The sequence below is a fragment of the Bos indicus genome, chromosome 25 (assembly GCF_029378745.1).
Source record: "Bos indicus isolate NIAB-ARS_2022 breed Sahiwal x Tharparkar chromosome 25, NIAB-ARS_B.indTharparkar_mat_pri_1.0, whole genome shotgun sequence".
NCBI classification, from domain to species: domain Eukaryota; kingdom Metazoa; phylum Chordata; class Mammalia; order Artiodactyla; family Bovidae; genus Bos; species Bos indicus.
In genome coordinates, this window is record NC_091784.1 from 1,373,918 (window position 1) to 1,394,476 (window position 20,559).

Here is a 20,559-nt window from a genome sequence, read left to right on the forward strand (position 1 = left end):
GGACTGATCGCAACTGGAGAGAGCTGGGAACTGAACACACAGCAGCACAACCCTTTCCTTGGCGGGCCCAGGCGGTGCACAACCAATCCTGAGCCCCCGCTGCAGCCACAGGGGCTCCCAAGGTGCTCGGACAGCCTGCGGCACAGCAGCCTCCTCGCCACCACCTCCCAAGCGGCCCGGAATTCCCTCCATACTGACGCACTCAAATGTCCTATCAAGCCAAGAGGATCAAGTCTGCCACATAAACCCACCTTCTGTGCAAAAGAACACAAATTTTACTACTAAAGGGTAAGCTTTAAATATCATATGACTCCTAAGAATTCCAACATTCCTAATGACTTACAAAGCCACATAGGCTAGGCTGTTCTTGATAGGTCAGTCAGTCAGTTCAGTCGCTCAGTCGTGTCCGACTCTTTGGGACCCCATGGACTGCAGCATGCCAGGCCTCCCCGTTCATCACCAACGCCCAGACTTCCCTCAAACTCATGTCCATAGAGTCGGTGATGCCATCCAACCATCTCATCCTCTGTGATCCCCTTCTCCCGCCTTCAATCTTTCTCTATAAAAGTGCCCTCAAAATACAAATATTAAAAACATCTAGGGGGAACTTCCCTAGTGGTCCAGTGGTTAAGAATCCGCCTTTCAATGCAGGGGACTCCGGTTCAATTCCTGGTTGGGGAATGAAAATCCCACATGCCTGGGGCAACTAAGCCCCCAGGCCACAACTACTGAGCCCGTGGGCCCAAACAAAGATCCCAGCAACTAAGACCTGATGAAGCCAAACAAACAAACAAACAAACAAACATCTGGGACTTCCCTGCTGGTCCAGTGGTTAAGAATCCGCCTACCAATGCAGCGGATTTGATCCCTGGTCCCTGAAGATCCCACGTGCTGCGGGGCAACCAAGCCCGTGCACCACAACTACGAAGCCCACGAGCCGCAACCAGAGACGCCACCACGGGAGAAGCCCGGGCCCCACGGCTGGAGGGCAGCCCCGCTCGCCACAGCCATGGGAAGCCCAGGCACGGGAATAAAACACACACACACACACAATTTTAAAAGAAACGTAAAGACACCTAACACACGAGAAGGTATCGTGAGCAAAGACCAGCCCCACAACTCACCCCGGCTCCGGGAGTCCACCCACTCTGGCTGAAGGACAAGGCCTGTCCCTGGCTGCTGCTCCAGGTCGTGGAGGTGGGCACAGGACTGCAGGCCGCGGGTCGACTCACCTGAGCTCTCTTCCTTCGCTGTACCGTCTACTCGAGGAGGCCCTCGGGGCGGCCGTCTCCAGGAGCAGCTTCTGCGTGAGCCTGCCGGGCGGAGCAGGGTCCCGGCCACTGTCTTCATCCACCTCCCGGTCACACTTCCATTCCTCGTCTTCGTTCAGCGTGGGCAGGTACCCGGGGACACCCTTCCCTGTCCCTGACCCAGAGCTCTGGTCACTGCAGAGCTTCGGGCTCTCCGAGCCTGTCCTCGTGTACTCCAGGTAAATGTCGGACTTGAGGAAGGAGGGGTAGGTGTTCTCCTCCATGGTGGACTGGACCTCCGTCTGTGCCTGGTCGAACATGGCGGGGTCGATCTGCTGCTTCGAGATGCAGTCCTTTATGAAGCTCTTGGTGGCGGGCTTGGTCTGCCGGGACACAATGCCGTTGTTATCAAGGATGTATTTGCGGTAGATGGCTCTGGCCAGCTTCAGCCTCTTCTCTTCATTCGAGTCACAGGGCTCCAGTTTTCTGAAGCCGCTGCAGGCAAACCAGAAGTCCAGGAGGTCGGCACAGTCCTCCTGTTTCAGGAAAGTCCTAAACAGGTTTATGCCGTCTTGATCGTCCAGCAGGGAGTGCAGCGACTCGGCCCACTTCAAGTACGGAGGGGTGGGCGACGCGCTGCCCTCAGGCTCGTACCCCAGGTCCAGGTCCGAGCGCCTCGGAGTGGCTGTGGAAGTCTCCCCTTTAATCCCAGCGCCTTTCCCAGAGCAGAAGCTGTGGCTGACGGGCCTGGGGTCTGTGGACACCAGTTCACCCTCCTCACCAGGCACTGGGGGTCGGGGGGCATCTTCGGTGAAACTTGCTCCGAGGTCCAAGGGGAAACCCTGCTCCTGGATATTCATTTTGGGACTCTGTGCGTCAATGAACAATGAGCGCTGCACCCTAATACATCAGTACTTACGGCTCCAAAGTGAATCAATCTGTCCTGTTGAAACCATTAAGAGGACAAGGATTAGGAAAGGTGGGTCCATGGAAACATGACCACAGAGGTTTTCTCACCACAAGACTCTCAATGATGCCCTCCCACTCGAACTCAAAGCCAGAAACTCAGTTTAAATGTTCAATGCTTTGTCACAAGGTTTTGTACTATGTTAGAACAATTTCTGTAAACTTTGCCAACTACAGGAATGCCTCTGGCACAAAGAAATCGATGTCCAGAACACAGAGAGCGTCACTACCCTTGAGGGTCCTTCTGTGAGAACAAAGAGAGACTACAAGCCTGGGGACCCTCCATCCTGAGCTGCTACAGGACTGCGTGGCCAGGCCCTCTCAAGCTCCGGAAAGGCAGGAGGGCTGGAGCAGACACAGGAGCTTCTGGTCCTCCCAGCTGTGCAAAGCCAGGTGAGAGCCAGCCCCTCACGAGGAAGGTGAGTGTGTGTATCTCAGCGTCACAGGGCCGCTGTGATGCGCAGACATGGCACTCCACACCGAAGGCTGGCAGCCATGTCGGCCCTCCACGCTCTTCGAGCCCACGGCTGCTCTGCTTCTTGCTTTCCACCGCTTCACACTGAGTGTCCCCACGACCCGGGCAAACACACAGCAACTGGTTCTTCTAAGTCTCCACACACCCCAAAGAGCAGGGAACCTTCCAGTGAGGAGCACAGGACGCTGCTTCCGTGCACAGGGGCCTTCTCACACCGCTGATGATGTGAAGGCTTTTATTGTTTTTGGCCACACAAGGCAGCTTGTGGGATCTTAGTTTCCCAAGCAGGGAATGAACCCAGGCCCTCAGCAGTAAAAATTTGGAGTCCTAACCACTGGACCACCAGAGAATTCCCATGAACAGTCTTAAAAAAAGCTTCCATCAGACGTGCTCTAGACTTGAAAACCTTGCTTAAAAGGAAAGTGTCCTTCTGACAGCAAATGGCAACTGAGTACTCTGAGGAGCAGAGAGGGTACCGAGCAGACGAGGCCCAAACCCTACTAGCTATGGAAGCCCGCGGCTCACAGGATGCAGCTGGGGAAAGTAAAGGCCACGTGACTCACCCTCTCGGAGTTAGGGAGCCATGGTTCTGTCTCTGCTGCTAGAAGCCCGTCTCGCACAAGGGAGGGCTGCCCTGTCAGGGCTCTGCCACAGCCTCGCGTCCTGTCCTCCCTGACACTGAGCCCACGGGCTCAGGCCACACCTCCCAACCTGGCCTGCTGGATGTAGGTGGTCTGCCTAGGAGACTGGAGAGAAGCATGATAGGCCCAATCGCTGAGAGCGCTGAGCAAGTCAGAGGAGCAGAGCAAAATCCAAAAACCTGGCACCAACACAAGGCACAGACCTCCCAGTCACCTCTCCACTCTTGGGCCCTGGCCTACATGCAACCTGCCCCACACCTGGTCTGCACACACTCGCCTACCAGCAGCTGCCAACGCCTCATGGCACCCAGAGGTGGAGGATGGGTCACAACTACTGTCCTGCAGCTAGTGACTAGCCTACCGGGTCGGCTGCAATCTCGGCCTCGGCAGGAACAGCCTGCTTTCTCAGGTCAAGGCCCACGGGCTGTGACAGCTGCTGCTCACAGACCACTTCAACTGCAAGGTCACCTCCTCTGAACCCCATCGATGGGGACTGAGCACCTCTGAGGTCTCCACACCAGCTCCCGGATGCTAGCGCCCTCTTGTCGGGGTCACCATCTCAGGAAGGACCCACACCTGGTCCCCTGAGCCTTACTGCTGGAGATGCTCTGTGGTTCACTTGCCTTGAGAAAAAACTAAGTCACCGTGTTCTAAGGGGAAGCTGATTACGAGTCATGTCACTTTCTCTTAAAGTGCTGATGTCTTCCAGGTAAACGACTTGGAGCAGCCTGGTTTAAACGTTCTCTGCAGGGCCTACAGGATCTGACACAAGGTCTCTCAACTAAGGGGCATCAACAAACATGTAATTCATGAACATTAAGGAAAACAACACTCGGCACAGATGTGGAACATCAGCCTTCACGGGTGCTGAAACAGCAGCAAATTCAACATCGAGCTGTCTTTTCATTTGGGTGAGAGCAAGTCCCCCTAATCATTTAAGCTATCTTCTCATAGCCCGGAAGAAACGTTTCTTAAAATTCACATCTGCTTTTGCCTGTCAACTGACAGGAGTCCTTCGGTGTCCCAGAAGCACAAGAACATCTCTCCACATTGCTGCTGTTATGAAACGTGCTCCCATTACTGAGATCTCCGGGTTCCCAAGAAGAAGCATGGCAGGCGTTCAGCGTGCACACGTACACACCACATAGGAAGATGCTGCCTTGCTTCAGATTAGAGTCACGGACCCACAGGCACTGGATCTGGCCAACAGCCTGTAACCACCTTCAACAAAGGGGACCCCACAAAAGGAATCTACAACTCTGATGCCTCATTTACAATCTCCTTCAGTCACTGCCAAGGAGCACCCCCTGGGTACCACGGCAGCCAGCTCAGAGCTGTAGGCGTGTGTATATTTATTTGTTTTACTCAAATGCAACTTTTGAAGTTTTGATTTATGTGAAGTATGGAAACAACAGAGTGTGACTCTGACATACTCCCAACTGTCCGTTAACTAAGGATTGTCCTAAGGATTGGGACTACAGCTTTCCATGTAATTTATTCCCCCACCACCCAAATCCTCAATGACCAAAGAAACCCAAAAAGTCCACTTAGCTTTCCTGAAACCAGAAATCCAAGAAACATCAACACTGGCTAGGAATCAGACAGAAACATACATGCTGTATGCTTTCCCATCCTTGTTCCTGAATACAAGTTCTTAAAACTGAAACCCAGATAGTGCTATCTTGGGAGGTCAGGTTTAGATGTGTGTGTTCTCCAAAACAAGGCCTGGTCCAAGGATGTCTGAGGGTCTCCCTGAAGCAGCAGAGAACAGAAGTATGAGCACAAACAAGGGGCCAAGATGCACAATCACTCTTTATTAATTATCTTAGAGACCAGCTGAGAAAAATGCCCAGAGGACTAATGCATTTTTCTCTGCTGTGCTCGATGCTAAACTGTGAGCGTCACTGCCCTGACTGTACAGCTCTGGTTTCAGAAGGGACTCAGTTCCCATGAAAATGGAGAGCAGAGGTGGACTCTAAGACATACACCCGGGAGAGAGGCAGAGAAAGCTGGGGGGTGAAGCATCTCCCCGAGGGAGTAGAGCCCCTCAAGCAAGCCAGACCACCCGGCCTCAGGCTCTGCCTCACGGGGAGTGCTTCCTCCGGTTTCAGGTTCACTCACTCCTACTTTTTGGTTGGGGGGGCGGGGGTTGTACGGGGAGGAGAAGGGACCCTCCGCCATCCGGCTTATCCCCAGGATGCTTCTGCACCCACCACCCACTCTGCTCCAGGCCCACGGATCACAGCACCGCACTCAGCACCATCCAATCAAACACATCAGCTGCACACCTCAGCCTCCTCCCGGAAGGATCTTCCTTCTGAGAATCCCGAGTATTCCTCACTCCTTTCAGCTCACCCAGAGCAAGTGGCTGCCCGCTGTGAGCCGTCCACCGGCCCAAGAGTCAACAGGGGCCGACCCCTCGTCTTCGGCATCAGCAGCGAGCACCCCCTCCTAGACACACCCGCCCTCGCAGCGGTGGGCCGCACGCCCCCTCTCGCGCTCCGAGCCCTCGCGGACCCGGACCCGCACGCCCCCCGAGCCCCTCTTCCGGGTCCCGCTCCCGGCCCGGCCCGCGCGGCCTACAATGGGCGCCGCACAGGCCCGCGCCCCTCAGGAATGCGCGCCCGGCCGCGCGACTCACCCGCGCGGCGGCGGCGGCGGCGGCGGCGGCGGCGGCGGCGGGGCCCCGGGCCCGGCTCCCGGAGCGGCGCGGCGCGGCCCATGCGCTCAGCGGCGGCGCCGCGGGCGGGACGCGGCGGGGGCGCGGCCCCGGGCGGCCCCCATCGCAGCGGCGGCGCGGCGGCCCGCAGGCGGGCGCGGGGCAGGCCGCGGGGCCGCCGCCAAGGCCGGCCGCGGACTCCCGCCGGCCTGCTCCGCGGGGACGCGGCTCCGGCCCGACTCCGGCCGGTCCGGCGGCGGCGGCGGCAGCGGCGGCGGCGGCGGAGGAGGTAGCGGCGGCCACGATCGCTTCCCCGAGCGGGGAGCCGGAGCCCAGAGCGCCTAAGCCCAGGCCGGAGCGCCCCCGCCGGCGCCGCCCGGAAGTGCGGGGGCGGGGCCCGGAGCGTCGGGCGGGGCCCGGGGCGCGGGGCGTGCCGAGAGCGCGGGGGCGGGGCCGGGAGCACCTGACGGAGCCCAACGCGGGGACAGGGCGAGGAACGCGCGGCGCGGAGCCTCCGGCGTGGAGGCGGGGCCTTGTGGGCGGGGCCGAGTCGTGGGCGGGGCCAAGGCGGGGGGAACCGGGCGCAGAGCGCGAGACCGAGCCAGAGCGCGAGACCGAATCCGAGCGCTGGGAAGGGCCTGGAGCCTGGGGGCGGAGCCTCTGCCGTGGAGGCGGGGCCTGGGCGTGGGCGTGGGCCCTGAGCGTGGAGGCGGAGCCAAGTGTCCAGGCGGACGGGAGGCGTGACGCAAAGCCTGGCCGAGCGGACCTCAGCAGATATGTCGCTAGGGGCGGGGCCTTAGTGTGGGCGGGGCCAAGACGCCGTCGAACTGCTCTGGTCCCCTGGGGCTGTGTCATTAGGGAGGGTGGCCCGAGCGCCCAAGGGAGAGATGGCCCTCAGGCGGGCCCGCAGACGCACGCCAGGTCGGAGCCCTTTTCTGCTTCCCACATGGTGTCCACTGACCCAGGGCTCCAGAGGTCAGCACCCCAGTCCCGGCCCGCCCAGCCGGGCTGCCACGCCCTCCGAGCTCTCTGACCCGGAAGACTCTCGGAGGAGAACGGCCACTGACTGCCCCTGGCACGGAAGAAGCAGGTGTCCAGGAGTTGGACAGTTGCAGGGCCAAGCCAGGCTGACCAGGAGCTAAGCCCCGAGTGATATACGGCCTCTTTGTCCCCCTTCTCCATGCCTACTGCCTCCTGGTCAGCCAGGACCCTGAGAAGGTGGGCTTGGGCTCTGCCCTCCCTGAGTCCCCGTCAGGTCACACAAGAAGGCATCCAGTGAGTGCTGGTTGTCACTAGGGCGGGAGCTCCAACCTCCAGAAAGAGCTGTGGGCGGAATGGCCGGGGCCCCACCCAGCTGGTCCAGGTTCGGGGTTCCACTCAGGCACCATCCAGGGTCCTGGCAGGGGCTTCACTTCCCACCACTGCCCCACGGGTACCACTGGCCCAGGCCAGCCTGAGAGCAAGGGCTTCCGGATGTCCCAACACCTGCATGACAACCCCCTCCCCCTCACTGTTGCCATGGCCACCCTGGCCTGATCTGCAAGCCCCACTGGCTAGCTCCTGGGTTGCCCACCTGTCACCAGCCCCTCCCAGAGGAAAGATGTAGGCACCAGGAAGTGCTGACTGCCCCCCACAGAAGTGTCCCTGCAGTCCACCCCCACGATCATCCAGGACCTCATCCTCCAGCTGTGCCACGTCAGACCGGGCACCTTGAGAAATGCTCCCAGGGGCCCCAGGGCCTGGCTAGTACCCCCTTGTACACACAAGGAGGTTGAAGCTCAGGCCGCACAGGGACCTGCTCACGTCCTCCAGACCTGGGGCCCCGTATCCCTCACCTGTCCCAAGCTGTCCCCAGCACCCCCCGTCCCTCTGTCCTAGGCTGTCCCCAGCAGCCAGCCTGCTCCCTGGAGCCCTCACAGTCCTCAGGGCTCTTCCCTGGCTGCCTCTGGTCACTTGCCCCCAGTCCCTGAGGTCATCTCTGATGCCACTACCTCTTCCCAGGGACACTGCTCACCCCCACTGCCCGCTACGAAGGGAGGAAGTCCAGGCTCTGGGCACTCCCCCACCAGCCAGCCTCCTATGCAGCTGCCCACGGCTGGCACCTGCCTGAGGTGCACAGCACGGAGGCACCCCAGCTCTAGCAACCAGCTTCCTAGGGCTCAGTACAGCCTCCTCCGACACCCAGGCTTTCATCCGTGAGGGAGGAGGCCACAGGGGAGTGCCCCAGCCTGCCGATAGCCCAGGCCGCCTCTGAGGGCTGTCACCACACCCAGGACTGGCTGGGCAGGGGCAGTGGCTACGGTGGGTCAGCACCGCAGAGGAACAGCACTGATGAACCCAGCTGGACCAACTAGGGTCCTTGTGACAGGTGTCACTCTCTCACATCCCCTGGGATGGTCCCAGGCTTCCCAGGGCTGGTACAGGAGATGCCTTTGCAGCCTCTCCCTGGCTCTGTTCAGCTGCAGAGCCTTAGAGGCAGAGTGGGTGGGCTTCATGGCACAACAGGGTCTGTGTGGGCTGCAGGAGTCCTGGGTAAGCTGGACAGACAGCAGGGCCTCCAGGACATCGGTCCTCAGGCTGTCTTCCCACCTCCAGACACGGGCCCCCAGTGCTTGCCTTGGTTCTGCAGAGCTGCTGCTGTGGCCAGGCCAGGCTCCCAGGGTCGTGTCCACATCCATCCTCCTCCTGGCCCATGGCGGCAGATGTCCCCAGGCCCTGGGACCAGAGCAGGGCCCTCGCACCTCCGGCTCCTCGGGGCCCTCACCCTGTGGGGACAGGAAGGGAGTCAGAAAGCCTCGAGGAAAGGCTGCAGCCTGCTTCCATGGGCTGTGGCTGTGGGCACTCAGGGCGGGGATGGGGGAGCCCACAGGAGGGAGCTCAGGGAGACTCTGGAGAGAGGGAGGCAGGGAGGGCAGCCCCGGGGGCCTGTGCTGGAACAGGGGTGGCCGGTCAGAGGGACTGCGTCAGCCACCCAGAGCTGTGATCAGACAGAGCCGTGGGAGCCTGGGAACAAGGAAGTGCAGGCTGGAGCACTTTCTCCTACAGAGGGCCTTTCCGATGCACCCTCCCCAGGGGCAGGAATCTGCCACCACAGGCTTTGATGTGATAAACTGTGGATGACGTGTGTTCAGGCTTTCCAGGAACTAAATGAAAAACTTAAAACCAGAAAAGAAATTATTTTCTTCAACTTAAGACATAAAAGGAATATTTGAAACACAGTGAGCTCTGAAGCCTTATGGGTGTTTGTTTGTCCACTTGGCTGAGGAAGACCATTTATCGTAAGAAATGATTCGCAGGAATCATCCATGATTGACTGAGGAGGCACGTTGAGGGCCATCAAGCCTGATGCCACACGTGGGGGATGAGCCCCCGGGATGGGCTACTGCTCATAAGGTCCGCACCCTCTCCTAGGAGAGGAGGACGAGGAAGAGGCTGCTCTGAGTCAGCCTTGTGGAGGCGGTCCCGCTTCACAGGCAGAGCCTTTTCTGGGTTCTGCGTTTTCTTGCTCCTCTGCCTGGTCACAGGTGTGCATGGTGGGGGTGGACAGTGGGCAGGCAGGTGAGGACCCGAAGTGGAAGGAGGCCTTGGCTCATTCATTCTGACGAGGGCACGTGGACTTCCCTTCCAAGAGGCGGCCCCAGCCACAGGGGCCACCTGCCTTTCCGGCAGTGAACCTGGCCCCGGGGACTCCATATCTTGCCCAAGTGTGCTTTTTCCATCAGCTCTGAGCTCAGGGAGGGGGTGGGGGGAGGAGGTGCGCCCCCATCACAAGTTTGGCAAAGGATGCGGAGTCGTCACACCGAGGGCATGAGATACACACCAAGTAGAAAGGCTCAGAGCCCACACACACGGTACCCGCCTGGGTGGATGCAGAGGACATGCCTGTAAAGGCAGGAAACACCCCAGAACACCCACACTGGAGGGGACAGGGCCGGGCTGCGGTTTCTTCATGCGTCAGGAAGAAGGTCCACAAGGACACTAACTGTTGTGATCTCAGGAAGGCCAGCAAGCTCTGCAGCAGGCTATCTTCCCATCAACGGTTGGTACAAATTAATCCAACAGAGTGAGACAGCTGCAGGGGAGGACCTGGGGCTACGGGACAGAGCTGATCCCTGAGGCAGTGTCAGACTGGGTGTGACTGCTATGGTCGCCCCGAGTCAGTCCTAGGACCGGCAAGGAGGTGCGCCTCCTGGGCCAGCCGGCTCCATGGCCGCCCGTCTGGGCCTTTCTGAGCCCAGGCTCGGCCTCTGACAGGTCCTCCACCTCTTTCCACCTGTGTCCAGCTCCTCTCGCCCTTCATACCTGTGGGCAGGCGTGTTCTTCAGGCTGGCATTCTGCATCCCTCTTGCTGCCTGGACTTCTCTCTCCAGCCTGCAGCCAAAGCTGCCACAGACAGGTCAACCAGTAGCCACCCCAGCCTAAGTGCCAAGCAGGGAGGGCAAGGGACAGGAGCAGGGTTTTCTTCAGACAAGCTGGCTCCAAGGCCAGTTCAGTGGCACAGCCGATACTTTCTGACCCTGCTGCTTTCTGTCATCCAGTCCCAGTGGCCCCCACTCCTAGGAGATGCTTCATCCTACCCCGGCCTCTCTCAGGCCAGGAGGTCCCACCCAGAGTGAAGGAAGCATTCCGAGCACCCTGCCATTGCAGGCATTCTCAAAGACAACCAGCCGCAGGGGTCACCTGCTTGTTCCGCTTGCTCGGAGCCCCAAGTCGCAGGCCCAACAAGCCAGCGCCACGCTCGTCCCAGGATCCCTGAACAGATGACTCACCCAGCAAACCTGAGAGCCCCCACACCCCTGCTGGCCCCTAGGAGTCAAGGGTCAAGTCCCAAGCCAGCACACTGGATCCCAGGGTACCCTCCACACGTGCCCAGCTCGGGTCTTACCCTGTGTCCTGAGGGGGTTGCATCACTCCAGGTCAAGGGGCATAGCAGGGCCACCCTCCTGTACTGCCTCTCTGGTGGATTCTGACCACAAGGCTGCCTGTTAGGCTCAGGGACAGAGGCCAGGTGTTGAGGGTTTGATGTCCAAGGTGGCTCCCGACAGCCACTGGGGCCTGGGAAGGAGGAGGGGCGAGCAGCACCCCCCACCCCAGCCCCATACCTCCCCAGCTTGGTGCTTTGGGACCCCCTGTCCAGCTCCCGCCTCCCTGGATACTTGAGCACCTGCCTGCCTCAGGCCAGCCAGAGTCTCTGGGCACCTCCCTGAGCCAGAGTGCCCTCCTCAGCAAGTGAGGGTGCCGACCTGCTGCTGGCCTCAGAGGTCTGTGTGCAGCCCTCCATGAACAGGCGTAGGCCATGAGCTGGACCCTAAGCTGGCCATGGTCCAGGGCGAGTATCTCAGACACGTCACCAACAGAGGACTGGCCTCCCAGCCCCGCCCACTCCCAGTGCTTTCCCCAGGAGCGGCAGATCCAGGCAGAGGGGCCAGGTCCCCGAGGGACGCCCGCCCTCCTGCTGCACTGACTTCACACCGGGTGGACTGGCACCTCTGTCCTCCCTGTTCCCTGTCCCAGCTGCCCCATCCCTGAAGTCCCCTCCTGGGGCAGTGAGAACTCACACCCATCTGTTGGTTATCCCTTCTCCTTCGGTCTGACATACTTCATTCCACCCCCTCGAGCCTGCACGGTCCGGGGACCAGGGCCACTCCCCAAGCTCATAGCTGGGGACTGGTGCCAGGAGATGGGGAAGTGTGCCCAGGTGGACCAGCTGCCCTCGCCCACACCCACGCCCTCACTTGCTGTCCCTCGATGTCTCTCTCGGCTGCCTAGGAACCCTGCGGCCACTGCGGCCCAGTTATAAGTATGTGATTATGTATGCCGGGTCCCTCTGGCCCCTTTGTTGCTGCAGAATCTGTCATGGCAAACAAAAGTGCACTGGATTAGCCACAGTGGATTAAAAGATTTGCTTCTCAGAGTTTACCTAATAACCTAACAATCGCACAGACGGAGGCTTTGAACCTCCAAGACACGCTCGCCAGGCCATCTGGGAGCTCGCGGCCTCTGCGGGCAGCAGGACGACCGGGCGCTTTCAGGCGCCTCCGCCCGTCCTCACGGCGGGCTCGGCCGCAGCGGGCCTGAGCCCTCGGCTCCTGCCAGGTCCATCTGGGCCAAACACGGGGACGAGAGCAGACCCGGAGAATGTGGAGGCCCGTGCTGGGGGCCAAGGCCCAGGGAGGACCGACTTCCAGAGGGCCTGCTGCCCAGGGCTGGCTGCGGGTGGTGGGTACTGGGCCTCGCCTGCGTGGGCTCAGCCCCCAGGGTAGCACGTAGCACACAGCGGCAAGGACACTGCAACATGGAGGGCGGCCGTGGCCGGCAGGTGACACGCCGGGCTGCACCACGCCATGGCGCACGGTCCCGCTGCTGGCGCCCCTCAACGCGCGTTCCTGCACACATGCGTGCACACGCGCACACATGCACACACATGAGCGTGTCCCTCTTTGATCTCCAAAAGACACTCCATTTACAAGCTCTTAATCACAGCTGCCTTTTCGGGGCCTGTCCTCTGAAGTCCCGAGTAATGGGATTTGGTGCTTCTGATCCATCTTGGGCTGACCGCTCCCGTTATAGGTGGACATTTTTTCCCTTTTTTCCGCCTTTTTTTTTTTCTTCTTAAAAAAAAAAAAAAAATGCTCCTGCAACTGCATTGCCTTGACATGCCTGTTGCCTAGCCCTGGGAGCAGTGGCCGGGAGAGGGGCTGGGCGGCCGTTACGCCCAGGGCCCTGGCCAGTTGGGGGTCTTTGATGCCGCCTCTATGTGAAATCTGCCGAGAAAGACCCACGAGAGCGGTTTCCTGGACCTCGGTGCTCTGCGATTCGTCCTGCCTCGTGCCGTTCCCTTTGTCTCTCTTCCCATGACCCTTCCTTGGGGTATCTGGGGAGAGGGTCCCAGGGTGAAGGTGCAGAGGGCGGGGTGGGCGGAAGGCTCTGGGCTCCGCCACAAGAACAATGGGCAGCAGGGAGCACGTCCACCTGTCTGCCTGTCCACCCGTCTGTCTGTCCATGCGCCCGCCCGGCTTACCTCACCTGCCTGGCTCCGTGCGCCTGCTCCCGCCCCACCGGCCCGCGCTCCGCCATGCTGGGCCTGGCCGTCCGTGAGAGCACTCTGAGCCACTCCAGGAAGCGGGTCCCTGCTCTTGGCCACTGTGTGGCTGCGAGGAAGAAGCGTGACTCTAGGCTGCAGCTCAGGCTCCCACCGCCGATTGGCTGAGGCAGGGACCAGATGACGGCCTCGGAACCCTATGGTAGCCATGGCAACCAGCCCCTTTAGACACCGCCACCCCCGAGCCACTCCTGACTGCGGAGGGAGCAGGCGGCACCGCTGGTGGGCCCATGCCAGGGTCCCCTCGGAGGGTCAGGTCAGACGTGGCTGGGTGATGGCTGCTCCTGCAGCAGCCATTGAGCGTGTACGTGTGTTGTGCACGTCCAGCATGAGGGGCTCCCTGTCCCTCTCTTGAGACGTGTCTCAAACCACTCCATGCCCTTCCTGATACCCTGGCAGTGGCAGGAACAGTGTCCATGCAGCCCCTACTAAGAGGATGACTTCAGGTCAGGCTTGCACCAGGAGCTGAAGGTCAGGCCCACGCTGGTGAGAAAATAATGGGTGAGGGCAGCGGAAGCGGGAGCCGCAGGAACTCCCCACCCTTGAGGGAGGTCCAAGCTCTCTCCACCTAGACTACAAAGGGCCTGCCAGCCTCATCTCTGCAGCCAACCCCTCCTCCGCCCTTTGAACACACTCATGTGACCCCAGCACAGCCCTCCTGCCCCAAAGACTTTGTGTGCCTGTCCGACAGGACCAGGGGACTCTTTCCAACCCCAAGGCTTTGCAGCTGCTCTTCCCAGGGCCTGTCCCCAGTCTGCTGGCCTCAGCAAGGCCTTCCCTGAGGTCTCAATGCCATAGCTTTCCAGCAAGGACACAACACACCATCACTCCAAGGACCGGCCCTTCTGGGTGTTACAGGGCAGACAGCATCCTAGAGCCACCCAGACCCCATGTTCCTGACAGCCCATGGTCTTTCCATGGGCTGCTGGGGTCAGCACCACGTTGTCGAGGTCCCCGTGAAGGCCACCGGAGAGCCCTGGGCAGCCCAGCCCCACCTGCTGAGCAGAAGATGGAGACTAGAGGCCAGGCGAGGAGGAGCAGGTGTGAGCCTCATGCCCCAGGAAGAGGCCAGAGTTGAGGCAGACCCTGAGGAGTCCACTGCCAAAGCCAGAGGGTTCTGGAGTCAAGGGGAGTGTGGGACAGGAGCCCAGGGCTCACACACTTGACGGAACAGAAAGAGGGCACGCTAGACTGGGCCCAGAAGCTGCTTGTCCAGTACCCTAGATTCATCCCACACCTCTTCACACTGGCCTGGCTCCACCCCACGCTGCCCAGTCTCCGAGCTTCCACCCCCAGCCGTGGGGCCTCCTGTCTGTGGACACCTAGCGCAGGCAGAGCCTGTCCAGGGGCAAAGTGCAGGCGGGGGCTCAGCGCTGGGCCACCTGGGGCTGCTAAAGGGGCTCCAGCCTGTTGCCAGGGAGCGCCAGACTGCACAGGTTCTTCTGACCCCTGCAGGGCTCTGCCTTGGGGGCAGCCAGCAGGGGTGGGAGCTGGCTCAAGGGGCAGCGATGAGTGTACAGGCTGGGTGGGTCCCAGTGCGTGTGGATGCCCCCACGGCTCCTCTGACTCCCCCGCACCCAGACAGGGCCCAGGCTGCCCTGTGCAGATGGGAAAACTCAGGTGAGACCCTCCTGAGGGGCCCTGCCCCTCTTGACCTAGGGTATCCCCTTCTCTAGGGACTCAGGGACGTCAGAAGGAGGCAGTGAGCTCAGCATGCCACACTGTCAGGGCCCCACGGCTGGTCCCAAAGGCCCCTCCCTAGTCCAGAGCCACTGTGATACTTCATCCTCCTGCCCAGTCCAGCAGGGAACCATACTGGTTGAGCTCTGCTGTCAGGGAAACACAAGCGGAGGGTCGACCCAGCTGGTGCAGAGACGGGGGCATGGCCAGCTTGCAGCTAGGAGCTAGTGCAGGACAGCTCCGGTTTCTGCAGGCTTGACCTTCCTCGGCACCACTGCAAGTCCTGAGGGGCTGCAGGACCTCGGCCAGGGCAGAACCAGAGGCTCAAACAGCAACACGTCAGGGGTGTGGTTGAGCGGGGCAATGGCAGTTCAGGGGCCCTCAGCCTGACCAGGACTGGCAGTGGGACACGTAGAGGGCAGTCCCTGTCCCCTTACCACTTCGCCCCCCAGACCAAACCCACAGGCCCAGGGGTGGCTTCCTAGGGGCCGGGCAATGAGTCTGGCCTGCAGGGAGAGCTGCAAAACTTCTCCGGAGTCAAGGGTATCAGGGAGAATTTGACGAAACTGCTGTTGCACCAGAAGAAAAGGGCTGCACTCAGACCCCACCGCCAGCTCAGCCCCAGGTGGCGGGCAGGCTAGTGACCCTCTCAGGACATGCCAAGCTCCTCCCAGTAGCCAGCAGAGGCCTCCCAGGACCCACCAGTACCCCCCAACCCACAGCCACTGCTGGTACCTGGCCCAGCCCCCACCTACTCAGGTCACGTACCCTATACCAGTGCAGGGTCCCTCGGGGGCCCAGGAATGACCCAGGTGCCCCCTCGGCTATGGCCTTAGTTGGAGCAGGAAGGAGCAGGCCAAGACAGAAGTACCAGAGTTGAGGTCAGTGAACGGGGAATGTTCTGCGTAGACATCACAGGCGACCCAGGCAGAGACTGTGGCGGGGGGGGGGAAGACCCTGGACATGGGAGGGAACGTGGCCCGCCCAGATCACCCGCAGTCCACCAAGCTAGGGGCTGTGGTTTGGATAACTGGGCTGGACGTTGCCAGCCCACAGAACCGGGCCAGGGGAGAGTTGGGCACCATCAGCATTTGGTAAAACTCTTAAAAAATTAAAACCAATCACAAAACAGGGGTAGGACACATGGGGTCTCAAGGTCCATGGAGGAGACAGGGACTGGTGAGACCTCCACGGCACTCCGGCTAGGGCCCTGACCTCAAGGCACCCCCCAATCCTGGATGACCTCGCCGGGAGCCAAGGGTCTCCAGGGCCCTCCTGCAGCTGTGCCCACCAGCCAGCTGCAGGCTCTCTTTGGTCTCCTGTCCTATAAACATAGCCCAGGTGGTGTCACATCCACGGCAACCCCCCGGGGAGCCTGGTACTCCTGGTGGTCCAGTCAGCCACAGGACTCGGGCAGGGCACCCACTTGTCCTCCCAGAGAAACCTGGATGGGCCTCAGTGCTTAGGACTCCCGGGTAAAGGTCAGCAAAGAGGGTCATGGCCCCCAAATCTCAGATCAGGAGAAGCCTCAGGTACCTGGTCCAGCCTCCCACTTGGAGCACAGCGCCCCCGCCAAGTTCAGGCTGTGGGCCAGCGGAGGAGAGGCGCCAACGTCATAGGCGGCCTTTTGAGCACGACAAGGAGGGGCTGCCAGAAGCTGCAGCCTCTAGGCTTGCCCCGCAGGACACCCTTTGCCCCCGCACCTCCCAGGGCTGGTGGGGGTGCTCACCATGCCAAAGGCCGAGCTGGCACAGACCCTGTGCAGCCACATCCAGAGCCTGGCCATGGCACCTGGCCTCTGCTCTGGAGGACAGTCCACCTGGGCAGGGCTGTGCAACGGGGGGAGGGGCAGCACCACTCTGTTCCCCCGACGCTAGGTTCTCCACGAGAGACAGGACTGAAGCCTTGCACGCCTGGGACCACTACCCACCTGAGCTGCGTGCCAAGACCACCTCGGCAGGGAGTCAGCTTGATCCTCTAAGCAAAGCAACACACACACGACCTGGCTCAGACTTTACTCACGCTGGCCCCGGAGGGTGGTGACCCTCCTCAACAGGGCCCCTGCTGCAGGAGGAGAGAGCAGGGAACCACACAGGCAGTAAGATGGCCCCAGGCCTCTGGGGATCCTGGGACGAGACGCCTCCTGGGGCTCCCACAAAGCCCACCCTAGCCAGGAGCTGCATGGCCAGCACACAGCCATGGGTTCACCCACTGCCCATGGGCGGCTGTCACCAAGGCCCCAGGCTCTGTCCACGGTGCTGAGCCTGGCTGTCAGGCCCAGGTCCCCGGGCAGCTACGTCCTGTTGGCTCTTTTCTGTACCACAGCCGGCTCGGACAGCGCCTGCTGCTGAAGCTGCTCAACCAGCTCCTCCACGTAGACCTTGAACAGAGGCACGGGGTCCTGGAGGGGCAAGACAGGTCACCATAAGGCGCTCTGGGGAGGCATCGAGCATGAGAGGACTGGGCCTGGCCACAGGGTCAACCAGGCCCACTCACCACACACTCGCCCCTAACCCAGAGGACAGTGCCCTGTCTCGGGGAGAGGGGCACAGGATCAGGCACCTGCCCCTGGCTTCCCTGGAGAATAAAGGCAGAGGGAGAGGGCAGCAGCTACCATGTGCCACAGACTCCTCTAAGGGACAGACAGAAAGGCCTCCGAGTGGTACTGGGCAGACCCTGGGGAATGCCAGGCAGTCAAAGCAACCAGTGGCACCAAGCATCCAGCTCTCACTGGTCTTTCCACACGCTCACCTTCTCTTCCAGGAGCCTCTGCTTTTCCACAGCCTCGTCCAGCGTCAGACCAACCCACTCAGCCTCTGCCTCTGGGATGACAAACGCCTGGGCAGGCAGAGACAGGCTCTCAGTGAGGTTCAGGCAGCCAGCTGGGGGACCCACGAGGAGCAGTAAGTAAAGGCTGGAGCCCTGACCTTGTACTTGTCATAGATGGCCGCTCTCCGTTCAGGGTCATCCGGGTGCAGCTGGGGGTCCTGTCGGGCGAGCCGCAACAGCATCCCTCGCTTCAGGTCCATTCCAAACTTGGAGCACAGGTCCTCCTTCGGGGTCTGGCAGGAGGCACCGCATGGGGCCAGGTGCTGAGGGCAGGGCCCCGCCCACCCCAACAGCTGGCCCCTCCAGCTTCCTCCCCAGCAGCTGGCAGCCCCCAGGCCAGCCTGGTGCAGTACTTTAGGCCATGTGGGCAGCCTTTACACCCAGGCCGGGAGAGCGGAAGGTCTAAGAGCAGAGAAGGAGGTAGCTGTGCTTCCCACGTCCACAGTAATTGACTCCCACCGGGGTGTCCATTAAGGGACATGGTCCCCTTTACATCTCACCAGGGACCCCAGCCTGGTGCTGATCTGCTTGCCTTGAGGATGTAGAAGTCAAACCCGTAGGCCTCGTCAATGAGGTCCAGGGTGCGCATGGTCACCGTCACAGTGAACCTGGTGTCCAGGATCTCACTGTAGAGCTCACGCTGGAACAGCTGCGGCTTCCACACTTTCTTCACCCTCTTAGAGAACTGCAGATGTGGGAGGCTTGGTGAGCCCTGCTGCTTCTCACCACACCCTGGAGTGCAGGGACCACTCCCACCCAGACTCTGCCCGGGGTGCTGGTCTTCATTCCAGACACAGCACACACAGCTGTATCCCGTGGTTCACAGGTCATTCCAAACCAGAGACCAAGGGGCCAAGGGCAAAGAGACGCCAGCCTGGGAGGCCTTAAAGACACAAAGCCCCCAACCTCAAGCTCCCCCCAGAGGCAGCACCGCTTAGCAGCAGACTCAGGAGACCTGATTTGAGGTGAATCTTTGGCGGCAAGCTGACAGGTGACCTGAAACCTCACCCCCAGCCCTTCTCAACACTCAGGGCTCCTCCCATCAGTACACTCGACTTGACTGCCAGAACTGAGACTCAACTCCTGAGCACAACTCAGAGGGAGCTGTCTCTACCACACTGTCAGGCTCTCTCCCCGAGCGGTGGGCGCCCTTACACTGTCCACGTTCCCCAAAAGCCCACGAGGAGCAGGGCAGCGAGACCGCGGAAGCACGGCTCCAGCCTGCTCACCCACCTTGTCGTTGTTGACGTATCTGTGACCCTTCAGCCAGCCCTCGCCGCCCCAGAGCCCCAGCTGGGACTCCGGGGGGTAGTGAACGGGAATAGGTACGTCCTCCACGCGCTCCCGCTGCCCGTTCTTGGGGTTGATCTTGAATTTGGCCCCGTGCGGCCTGAAGTGCACGGGTGTGGGCGTCCGCGCCTCCTCCAGAGAGCGCAGGTAGTGCGCGGGCAGGCGGGAGTAGATGCCCTCGCGCAGCCGCAGCCGCTTCCACAGGCCGACCGGGACCTTGTGCAGGGGCATCGCGGCGAGCCTGGCGGGAGGCCGGGGCCGCCGTCACGCGCGCCCGGCAGGATGCGGGCCTCGACCATACCCCTGCTCCCGCGATATCCCCTCCACCGGCCCAACCCCTCGCTCGGCCCTGACCGCAGACGCGTGATCCAGGCTCTACCCTGCAAGACCCCGAACCCAGACTTGCCGCAGCACCTACCTTACAGAACCCAGGCCTCGCCGGAACCGGAAGTCGCGCCGAGGCATCGGGCCCTCCACCCGCCGCTGACTGGCTGCAAAGTCTGTCGGTCTACCCCTCCTCGTCCCGCCCCCTCTCCCGCCTTTAGGGACGGTAGAAAACTCCCTGCGGAGAAGGTGGCGGCTCTAGGCACCGTCGGCAAGTACGGCCCGTTTCCAAGGAGGTGGGACTTGTCAATCTCGGTCTCACCTTCCCGCCTCCCGGAAAGGGCGCAGAAAACAATGTAAAAACTCTTGCCTTGAAACATCATTGTAGAATATTAAATTCGCCAATCACAGTGAAATCAGAGCTACAGAAAAATACGTTTTAAATGTCTTGAAAAATCTTCCCCTCAAAATATTGCATATAAATATTTCCCCTTCACAAGCCAGCTCCGGTGGCCAAGTCCTGGGTTTCTGGAGGAGCGGGAAGCCTCCGGGGAGGCCACAGCCTGGACAGGACTCAGAAAGGAAGACGCCAGGAGGTGGGAGGGCCGCGTGCCCCTCACCTTGGGCTCAGCTGCTCACCTTCCCACGGCCCCATTTGGGCCCCTCAAACAGACAGCAGCCCCTTAGGGAGGCTGGGCCGACAGCAGCCCTTACTGGGCGTCCCCACAACCGGAGAAAGGCTGGGCCAGGTTTCCAGGAGTCCCCTCCCTTCTGTGCAGTTGGGTGGAAGGTGGCAGCCATCCCTGCTCTCCCGGGAATACAAGGAGATGCTCCCTAGACAAGGGCCCAGAACCCAGGGCCCAGTGGGACACAAGCTAGGACAAGGTGTGCCTTGTGGGCTCAGCGTCCTGAGAGCTGCTTGGCAGGTTCCTACCCAGGAAGCTCATCTCAAAACTGAGAGCCACAGGAAGTGAAGGGGGAGGAGTGGACAGCCAGAAGCCAGCCTCCCCCATGCCCACCCATGGCAGCTGGCCATTACGGACCCCCAGTGCCATCAGCTCCATGGTTAAGTGTGGTCACTCCTTCTCAAGGCAAGTGTGTCAGCACGGGGTAGATCCATGCCCAAGGCAGGCTGGCATTCAGGGCACAAAGGGTCAAGAAGCCAGTGGCCCACGGGAGGCAGGTTCAGGGCTCCTCTGCCCACCTGGGTGTCTCACACGAAAGCCTCACAGGGGAACTGGGCAGTGGGGGACTCCCACTCCACATCTCCCTTCAACCATCCCCAGGCCAGGATAACCCACAGCCTGCTCCCACATGGTACCTGTGCTCTCCAGGCAGCCTGG

At 61.0% G+C, this 20,559-nt stretch overlaps 2 protein-coding genes across 8 annotated transcripts in view; both read right to left on the reverse strand.

The window, feature by feature from the left end:
- Positions 1 to 11,047, reverse strand: part of AXIN1 (axin 1) — a 43,047-nt gene extending 32,000 nt beyond the window's left edge. The window contains exons 1-2 of one of the 6 annotated variants that reach the window (XM_070779323.1): positions 8,608 to 11,047; positions 1,233 to 2,193 (exon numbers count right to left, since the gene is read on the reverse strand). In XM_070779323.1, coding sequence (XP_070635424.1) covers positions 1,233 to 2,110 — 878 coding nt within the window. In that variant the 5' untranslated portion in view covers positions 2,111 to 2,193; positions 8,608 to 11,047. Of the gene's footprint in view, positions 1 to 1,232; positions 2,194 to 5,620; positions 5,760 to 5,973; positions 6,144 to 8,607 lie in introns of those variants that run through there. The other 5 variants (XM_070779325.1, XM_070779322.1, XM_070779327.1 and 2 more) reach the window with 5 other exon arrangements.
- Positions 11,048 to 16,773: 5,726 nt separating this feature from the next.
- Positions 16,774 to 19,417, reverse strand: MRPL28 (mitochondrial ribosomal protein L28). Of its 2 annotated transcripts, XM_019987793.2 has the most exons (6): positions 19,311 to 19,417; positions 18,836 to 19,133; positions 18,135 to 18,287; positions 17,701 to 17,835; positions 17,525 to 17,611; positions 16,774 to 17,174 (listed from the first exon to the last, which is right to left on the reverse strand). In XM_019987793.2, exons 1-6 carry the CDS (start codon positions 19,355 to 19,357, stop codon positions 17,067 to 17,069), a joined length of 828 nt encoding a protein of 275 aa, XP_019843352.2. In that variant the 5' UTR covers positions 19,358 to 19,417; the 3' UTR covers positions 16,774 to 17,066. The 2 variants fall into 2 exon arrangements, with proteins under 2 accessions (XP_019843352.2, XP_019843353.2); XM_019987794.2 differs by lacking the exon at positions 18,135 to 18,287.
- Positions 19,418 to 20,559: the final 1,142 nt, after the last annotated feature.

Coding starts and splice junctions, on each gene's coding strand:
- MRPL28 (XM_019987793.2), bottom strand. CDS start 19,357: ATGCCTCGGCGCGACTTCCGGTTCCGGCGAGGCCTGGGTTCTGTAAG. Junction 18,288..18,835: donor GATACGTCAACAACGACAAG/GTGGGTGAGCAG, acceptor CCACATCTGCAG/TTCTCTAAGAGGGTGAAGAA. Junction 17,836..18,134: donor TTGACTTCTACATCCTCAAG/GCAAGCAGATCA, acceptor GCCTCCTGCCAG/ACCCCGAAGGAGGACCTGTG.